General features: G+C 43.5%; 1 protein-coding gene across 1 annotated transcript in view; it reads right to left on the bottom strand.

The window, feature by feature from the left end:
• Window positions 1–1,817: 1,817 nt before the first annotated feature.
• The window catches only part of mlxipl (MLX interacting protein like), a gene marked incomplete at both ends in the record, with an annotated part of 93,699 nt that continues 85,537 nt past the window's right edge, over window positions 1,818–9,979 (bottom strand). Inside the window, 3 exons of the mRNA XM_084320320.1 lie at window positions 1,818–1,975; window positions 6,203–6,332; window positions 8,271–8,394. Coding sequence (XP_084176446.1) covers window positions 1,818–1,975; window positions 6,203–6,332; window positions 8,271–8,394 — 412 coding nt within the window. The remainder of the gene's footprint in view (window positions 1,976–6,202; window positions 6,333–8,270; window positions 8,395–9,979) is intronic.

The raw sequence follows: 9,979 nt of genomic DNA, 5'->3' as shown, positions 1-9,979 counted from the left end.
CTAGGCTAACGGCGCGGCTGTTCCCTAAAGCCTAATGCATGCACAGAGAACAAAAGGGTATGCATCTGCTTGTCTAACTCCAGGGTAGATGGCAAATAAGCGAATTTCCCCAAAAGTTGGCGTGTTCCTTTAAGTGGAGAAAGGTGTGCGCTCGTAGCCAACGGCAAACCGTGTTATTTCAAAGGAAAAAGCAATTAAAACAATTTAATCGGTCCACAGCAGAGGACCGACTGGCACCTCTTCTGCCTGCATTTCCACTTCACAGGGACAGAACCAAGAGCTCATGAATAATTACTGTATAACTATTGTTATACCATGATTGTGACTATAGGGAACAGATAACATTAAAGAGTTCTGCAATGTCTGGGTATATTGGAGTCAATTTATTCAGGATGTGGCGGAAGTGTGGTGGAATGTTGAGCGTGTGGTCCTCCTTGCTTCCGGGAGCCTCCTCTTCGCGCCGCTGTGCTGCTGTGAGTCCATTCATCACAGACGGGGGACAACGTACGTAACACACCTTGTTTTGCTCTGATTCATGTCGCTGGGAAGGATCAAGCGCAGACGTTTCAAATCCACGAGAAGAGAGAAGGTTCCCGCGGCGCACACACACACACAGACGTGTCGCGTCCATTCGATTCCATATATTGAACACATCCACGCGGTTGCGGAGTTTCCACCAGGTCCCATACTGTACGCATCCATGGGATCCATGTCTCATAGCAATGGCATCTACATACTGTACAGTAGTAATAATAATAATAATAATAATAATAATAATAATAATAATAATAATGGATTCAATTTGTACCGCACTTTATATTCGTGAGAATCTCAGAGTGCTACAGGAGATATAGACAAAAGTTAAATGAATAAAACAATTTAAAATGAATAAAAACAATTAAAAAGACTAACAACCAGTGAAATGGAAGAACCTAAGAGTAAAATAAAATAAAAAGAATAATAATAAAATGAATAGAAGTAAAAAAGAAAAGTAAAAGAAAATCCAGGCAAAAGCCTTGTTAAAAAGAAATGTTTTTAGGCCCCTTTTAAAAGCCTCGACGGATTGTGGTGCTCTCAGGTGGATGGGGAGAATGAAAACCATGACAGTATGGTTAAATGAAAACAAACAAGCATGCAAACTGTATTAAGAATGCTAACATGGCCTATATATTTGTGTGTATATATATATATATATATATATATATATATATATATATATATATATATATATATATATATATATATATATATATATATATATATATATTATTTATTTATCTATTTTCAAGTTTTTAAGTTGCATGGAATATTCTTATTAAAAGCGTTCTTAATATATAGTGCAGGCTGCCTAGCACCTGCCAAATACTGTGCGTGTTTCTATTGGTTTGATGTCAAAACAATGCTGTTTTATTTTGCACATAATCTCACACACATCCAAAAACTCCAAACAGTTTTGCCCACATGCATTTAGCTATTGAGAGCAAATGAGAACATGGCCATCAGTGAAGTCGGAGAGATTGAATCCTTGTGTTGTGTTAATTACAGCTCCGTGAAATGATGTAGACCTTTATCAACCAACCTTATCATGTCATCGAGCTGTAATTAACAGAACACAAGGATTCAATGACCCTGATGACATCACTGGTGGCCATATTATTCAGACTCACTCACTCTCAATAAGTGTCAAACTAAATGAATGTGTGCAAAACTGTTTCAAGTGTTTGTATGTGTGCGAGATGATGTGCAAAATAAATCAGCATAATTGGTGAAGTGTCCCTTTATTAATCTGTGTAGAGTTCCATAGGTCTCCACAGGGGTCACATGGGCTGTGTGTTGTGCCTGGCAGCAGGCTGCGAGGAGAGGTCCAGGGCACCAGCGCTCTGGGTGACCGTCAGGGTGGCCTGCTCTGGCAACAGGGTGGGGTCGGTCAGGATGGTGGTGGAGGTACTCAGGAGGCGGAGTGAACTCAGAACCACTGTGAAGGGAGGGGGGGGGGGGGGGGGGGGAGGGAGGGGGGAGGAAGAGAGAGGGGGGGGAGAGAGAGAGGGGGGGGACCGAGAGAGGGGGGGAGAGAGGGGGAAGAGAGAGAGGGGGGGGGAGAGAGAGAGAGAGAGAGAGAGAGAGGGGGGGGGGGAGAGAGAGAGGGGGGAGGGAGAGAGACAGAGAGAGAGAGAGAGAGAGAGAGAGAGAGAGAGAGAGAGAGAGAGAGAGAGAGAGAGAGAGAGAGAGAGAGAGAGAGAGAGAAAGAGAGAGAGAGAGAGATTATTTGAACCTATGTCTCTAGCATGGGATGGCACATGTCTACTGGATAGCCAAGGGAGATATTAGGCTAGCTAGGCTTTAGGCAGGGCTCAGTCAAGACTCTTTACACACGTTATACTGAGATACTTACTCCATGACCTCCAAACCATGTTTAGCAGAAGGAGGGTCGTTGAAGCTGTTTTTCTGTCTGTTTTGGATTATGGAGACATAGTGTATAGACATGCTGCTGCTTCTACTCTAAAGCCTCTATACTCTGTACAGTATATGCTCATATCCAAAAAGTAGTAGATAAATAGGTAGGTATGCATTTGTATTTACACATATCTTTTGAATGTATTACTGGTATTTTTTAAATAATATGTATATTTTTGTATGTTTGATTTGACAAAACAGGGGACGTTCTCGATAAGCATCTAGGCGTCTAAACTTCTCCTACACAATATGGTTATTGTGTCCTTTAAAAAAAAAGTTTAACTTTTGTTTAACTCTTTGTGTTAACACATTTATTGCCAAACCCGAGATAAGTCGGGTTAACTCGACATGCGTTGGCTGCCAGACCCAAGATATCTCGGGTTTTGGTTGTTTATTCTTTTATTCAATATTTGTATTCATTATTCATCCAGGGACCTTGGTGTTACCATAGGGAATGAGTCTAAGGTCGCCAAAGTGCAATACCGGCCGCATCCAGCTAGACGGCGGTATCGAGCACCCTTTGTAACCTTGTATCTTGGCCTGTGTAACGGCCAAATGTCTCTGGACTCACTTTTCTTTGTTGGGCGAGTGGAGCGGTTATAACGATTGGATTGAGAAGCATCAAATGCTCCCAATGCATGATGTGTGGTGGATTGTGTTGGCGACACGATGGACACCAATACTTGGAATCGCGATCAGATAATTGGAATATTCTTTTTGGGGTACATCCTAGTGAAGGTAAGGACTATATGATATCAATCCTGCGTTGATCCAACCATGTCTTCACCTCAATCGCAACGTGTATGTGTAACATTACTCCACAACGTATGCCGTTGGTAACGATCAAAGCCTCAAAAAATGACCCCCCCCCCTTTCATGCATTCATGATGAAACATAATACCTATGACATAGATTTGATTTGGGAATAGTAGCGTGTACAGGCAAGAAACGGCAACGTTTATAGTAGAATTGACTTATAAGGCTATTACTCAGCCCTTCGGGAATTACCCCAGACCACGCTATAACTATACTTATATTCACCACGGTATAACACAGGAATGTATGGATGCATTTTTTTTTTCACATATTGAACGATAGATAGGTGATGTCAAATGGGCCATAGTATTGTATCCATAGCTATAACATAGAATGGGGGCGGCTACGTGGCGTAGTGGGCAAGGCACTCGCCACGAAATGCTGGAGACGCTGGGCTCGTCAGTTCGAGCCCAGCGCTCCACATTTGCTTTCAGTTTAGCTGGTCGTCCGTACTAATACACATTGGCCGTATTAGAGGGTGGGAAACTGATGGGTGGGGATCGGGCGTTGTGGACAGCGACTCCTACAGGTCGGTTGGTGCGCCTGCGCAGTAGAATCAGGAAGTGTCGGGGGCAGCGTGAGCCTCCCACGCGTTACTCCTCGCCACTGAGAGATCGAGCTGCGCAGGTGAAAAGATGCGACTGCTGTTACCTCAAGTACCGGAGGGGACTTGTGCTATGTATGACTTAGTCCACATTGCAGCAAGGCTTGTGGGAGGCAAGAAACAGCGTCCGTGACAGGGGAGGGTTGAATTGGATGATACGAAATTGGGATGGGAGAAAATATATAGAAAAATGGGAGAAAAAGTGGATAAAAAAAAAAAGCTATAATATAGAATATAGTTATAGCTCTACAAACAAGGTGACGCACTCCTATCTTTTAAAGCGTGGCATTGCTATGACGGGCCCGTCTAATAGCTGGCAGTCAATGAGTTAATAAATAAATACAAATACAAAATACTAGGGCTGTCCCCGACTAAGGATTTGGATGGTCGACTATGTTTGGGCAAAATGTGCCGTTAGTCGACTATTGGTCGAAAAAAAATATATATATAATATTTTTAATTTTTAATTTTTTTATCATTCCATTTGGGCTGTGGGGGTGCTTAATGTCTGAAGGAGTCGACTGAAGGCTTCTTGTCCTCTGCAAAAGCATGCAATTGGTCCACTGATGGATACATCTTGATATTTGTCTAGTCTAGTGTGTTCATTAGATGGGTGAAATCCTCTTTCAGTGCCTCTGTGCCTGTTTTCGTAGGCAGTTAGCCTCCGGTATGCGTGCCATTAGCGTTAGCCACGCTTCTAGGCCTATTTTCTTTTGGAAAGAATGATAAAAAAAATAAACAAATAAAAAAAATTATAAATATATATATATATATTTTTTGTATTCGACTAAGAGGTTGGCTAGTCGACTACGGCTCCTTTCGACCGATTAGTCGACTAATCGACTAATAGGGGTCAGCCCTACAAAATACAAATATATCATTCTGCCCTTAGATCTATCACCAGTGCAGGGCGGCTACGTGGTGCAGTGGGCAAGGCGCTCACCACGAATACTGGAGACTGGGCTCGAACAGGAATGCCTCCCTGTTCGAGCCCAGCGCTCCACATTGCTTTCAGTTTAGCTGGTCGTCCGCACTAATACACATTGGCAGTATTAGGGGGAGGGAAAACTGATGGGTGGGGATCGGGCGTTGTGGACAGCGACTCCTACAGGTCGGTTGGTGCGCCTGCGCAGTAGAATCAGGAAGCGACGGGGGCGGGGCCCCTCCAAAGCCTAGACCCCCGACGCTGAAAGATCGAGCCGCGCAGGTGAAAAGATGCGACTGCTGTTACCTCGAGTATCGGAGGGGACTTGTGCTATGTATGACTTAGTCCACATTGCAGCCGGCTTGTGGGAGGCAAGAAACAGCGTTCAAAGACAGGGGAGGGTTGAATTGGACGATACGAAAATTGGGATGGGAGAAAAATTGAAAATGGGAGAAAAAGTGGATACAAAAAAAGATCTATCACCAGTGACAGTTATGGTACCCATCATAGTATCCTATGATAAGGTTGGGTGGTCCTCTCTGGCAGAGATCTGTTTCTCTATGAAGCCATTATCGGTGATCTCCCACCCAACATCACTTCATTACTGGATTACTCTTTTGACTATTGTCTATTTTAAAACTGCCATTATTTCAAACCATAAACAAGGTTGCCTATTGGGATGTTGGAGCCTAATGTGAAAAACAATGTGATCTTTACACGTCAGCACTTTATGTGCTCATTTTGTGCTCAGTCTTTTTTGCTGCTGTGAAACACTTTGAGCTGCAATTCCTGTATGAAAGGTGCTATAATAAAATAATAATAATAATAATATTATTATTATTATTATTATTATTATTATTATTATTATTATTATTATTATTATTATTATAAACTGAATTATAAAGAAATTATGTTCACGAGGTACAGGGATGAGGAAGGGATTTGACATTCACGGGTGTCTTTATTTTATTTCTTTCATGTTTTACATATATAGTTTTTGTTTTTGTTTTGCATATATATATTTGTTTTGTATTATTGTATTGTTTTAAATTAGTACACTCATTTGAATAGTGGAAAAGGGGTAGGATTAAATAAGTGTATACTTCTTCCTACTCCTTTTCGAACATGTAAATTGAGATATGTTTAGCTTTTTTTTTTTTTTTTTTTTTTTATTTCTTGAGATCAATGATTTGTTTTGATTTGATATTGTTTGTATTTATTTACATGTTCGAAATAAAGATTTCAAATCAAAATCGAATCAAACCAAACAGACTGGAGCTGACTCTAGATCCGTATACTCCCACTTGGGACAGGCTTTGTGCACAATGCACCCCGGTGTCCCAGAGATGGGTGTGGTGTGGTGGTGGTAAGGCTGTTGAAGCAGCCTGGTCACTGGGTCTCACTGGGTCTGAGGGCAGGCAGGGAGCAGTGCTGGTCCAGCCAGGACAGGGTGGATCGACTCAGGTCCTCCACGCTGGCCGTGGACACCGTGCTGTTGAAGGACTCGAACAAGGGCTCCATGATCATGCTGAACTGACACGCAAGAGTTGAGGAAAGCAGCCGGGAGCAGCATGCAGAGGAATGTGAGACGTACAGTTAAGTTGCATACAACGTTTTACACGTCAGATTCTAACAGATTTTACTAAAATGTAACCAGGCAAGCTGACAAACACATTCTTACCCTCCCAGCAATGGCCTGCAGGGATAGTCGCGGGTGGAAGCGAGCATTACACACACACACACACACACACGCAGCCACGCACGCACGCACGCACGCACGCACGCACGCACGCACACACTCCTGGCCTAGGACTCCGAAAATGGCTGCCAGAATAATGTTGTACATCGATATTTACACATGTCCAAAGTGTTTAGGTGACAACTTCTCAGTTACAGTGGGTGACAATATTGTCACAAGGAAAGATGAAATTACCTACCTGGGTTCCATCCTAGAGGCAAATCTTTCCTGTGACAAAATGGCATCCAATGTAATAAAAAAAAGTCAACCAACGAACTAGATTCTTGTACCGGATCTCCTCACTGGTAAACAAGAATACCCTGAAGACTCTGGCAGGAGCACTCATTCAGGGGTACTACGACTATGCTTGCACCTCATGGTACCAAAGCACCCAAAGGCGCTAAAAACAAAATTACAAACATCACAAAACAAACTGGTCAGACTACTGCTTGACCCGACTCCTAGAACCCACCTCACCCCTGCCCACTTTGACTACCTAGGATGGCTTAGAGTAGACGACAGAGTACAGCAACTTGCAATGGGCCTGGTCTACAAGATACACTACACCACTAAGATACCCATGTGCATGTCGAAATACTTCCCAAAGGTCAGTTAATACCACAACCACAACACCAGAGGGAGCTCCACAAATCATGTTAAACCCAGATTTGTCTCAAACAAGGGACTAAACACGTTTCGCAATTACCGGTATACCACATCAATGTGGAACGCCCTACCCACAGCCGTAAAGGAATGTGAATCACTACCCACTTTTAAAACCACTCTCAAAGAGCACCTACGGGAGACTGCAATTCGAAACTGGCCCCTGTAAATGTCCTAACCCAACCCCCTCCAATGTACAGTAAATGTCCTAACCCAATGTGGCATTTACCGGGGGTCAAAAGGAGGGGATGGAGAAAGGTGAAGGAGGGAGGAGGGGTGAGACATGGGGGGGGGGGCAGAAGGGGGGATGGTAAAAGGTAAAAAGAAGGTGTTAGGTATAGAGACAAAGGGGACAGTATATTGACAGGGGAAAACACAGCCGATTCCACTCCACCGACCAACCACAGTCTCACTGCTCTGAGGAGGTGCAGGAGTAACTGGAGGTTAAAGGAACACGCCAACTTTTTGGGAAATTAGCTTATTTGCCATCTATCCTGGAGTTAGACAAGCAGATACAAACCCTTTTGTTCTCTGTGCATGCACATTAGGCTTAGGGAACAGCCGCACTGTTAGCCTAGCTTAGCGTCATTCACTGGAAGTAGGTGTGCCAGTGTAGCCCAGTTCCCAACACTCACGAAATACACTCCAAATACAACTCCAAAACCTTCCTGTAAACATGTTGTGACCTGTGTATTTACCACGTGGAGAAATAAATGAAAATAATTAGACATTTTCGTTTTCTAAGCAGATATATATTTGCCTGCGGCGTGATTTCATCATCTCAAAAGCCCTGTTGCTTTTTGAAAAAAGCCTAATGCACGCACAGAGAAGAAAAGGGTATGTATCTGCTTGTCTAACTCCAGGGTAGATGGCAAATAAGCGAATTTCCCAAAAAGTTGGCGTGTTCCTTTAAAGCAAAGGAGTAAGCGAGCTCTCGAGACACAGAAAAACATTGGTACGTTTTATGTCCCACGACTATCACATGTCCTCCTCACAGCAACAAGAACAAGTACGACTCAGGGTTAAAATAGCTGTGTCTTCATGAGGTGTATAATATCTTAGAAGGATACAATCCAGAACTTCCAGTTCTGCAGAGTCTGCGTCCGCACGTACTCCCTGAACTTCTCCCTCATGTGGTCGAAGCGCTGCCGCGTGATGGGCACCCCGGTGGCAGGCAGCTGCTGCTGACACACACTGGAGGGGGGGGGGGGGGGGGGGGGGGGGGGGGGTTAACCCTTTCACTACCGCACTACAGAAGGTTAACCTTTTCACTGCCTACTTTTATACACTTCCTATCAAATTCATGTGTCGGTTCTATGCACATTTTATCTCACTGCCTCTTATGCACTGTCATTTTAAGAGCACTGCTCTGTTGTAATTTACAACTGTACCTTGTAAAGAAACTCAAAGTTAAGAGCGATGCACTGCTCTGTTGTTGAGTTGTGAGCGACGCACTGCTCTGTTAAATTAGAAGGTAATTTAGAACTGTACTTTGTAAAGAAACTCAATGTGTTAAGAGCGATACACTGCTCTGTTGTTACATATTTTTTATTGAAAAATTGTATCACACTTACTTTTTGCCTATTTTAAACTGAATCAAGCACTTTTTTAGTCTATAAGGATAAGGATAAGGATATCTTTTATTAATCCCTCACGGGGAAATTCCAGTGACATACACATACAGCTCATCGTCTCATTAAACAATCATCATTTCACAATCATTACATTTTCACAGTACAACATAAATAACGGCACAACATAAATTCAAACAGGCGTGTACATTTGTACCGTATGCAATAGTCGGCTGCAGCAGCACCGGAGTGCTGCCGCGCCACAGCGGGAGGGAGGGAGGGAAAGAGTTAATGTCCTGAACCACCGTTGCAGCACAGGAAGGATCATGCTCTGACTACATTTGCTGTCAGCTGGGGGTGGTACTTGGTGACGAGACCAATCTATCTATCTAATATATTCTATTTTATTATCTGTATTACTGAAAAACTGTGATTTACCTTACCTTGCTACCTCTCTATCTTTTTGTATTTAATTTTTTATGCTTGCTTATGCCTGTATTTTTTACTGTTGTAAAGCACTTTGAACTGCAATTTTCTTCTTCTTTTTTTTTATCCATTTTTTCTCCTCCTGTTTTTCTCTGATTTTCTCCCATCCCAATTTAGTCGTTATGCCAATTCCCCCCTCCCCTTCCTGGTCGTTGCTCGCATGTGCCCCCCACTGGTCGGTCTAGGGAGTCCTGAAGTCTATCACATGCTTCCTCCGAGACATAGGAGACAGCCAGCAGCCTCTTTTCACCTGCCAGCGAGGACTCTCATTGGCGAGGTGTAACGCGTGGGAGGCTCACACTACCCTTACCATATCCCTCCCTCGCTGTGCAGGCGCCCTGACCGACCTGTAGGAGTCGCTGTTTACAACGACCAGATTACCACCCATCGACTTCCCTCCCACTGACTCTGCCAATTGAGTCAGTATGACGGCCGGCCAAGCCGGAGGCAACGCTGACAGCCGGATTCGAGACCGGTGTCTCTTGCATTGGTGACGAGCGCTTAGACCGCTGCGCCACCCAGCCGCCCTTTTGAACTGCAATTTCTGTATGAAAAGTGCTATACAAATAAAGTTATTATTATTATTACATGGGGAGACATTGACCATATAAAATTAATAATAATAATTCATTTTATTTGTATAGCTCTTCTCAGGAACCCGAAGTCGCTGACAATAGGCAGAGAAACAGAGAAAAACAAAAGGAACATAAGACCACGGGGGA

Source organism: Notolepis coatsorum, assembly GCF_963971535.1.
Source record: "Notolepis coatsorum genome assembly, chromosome: 8".
Taxonomy (NCBI): domain Eukaryota; kingdom Metazoa; phylum Chordata; class Actinopteri; order Aulopiformes; family Paralepididae; genus Notolepis; species Notolepis coatsorum.
The sequence above is the reverse complement of the archived record's forward strand: the minus strand, read 5'-3'. Positions and strand labels throughout refer to the sequence as shown.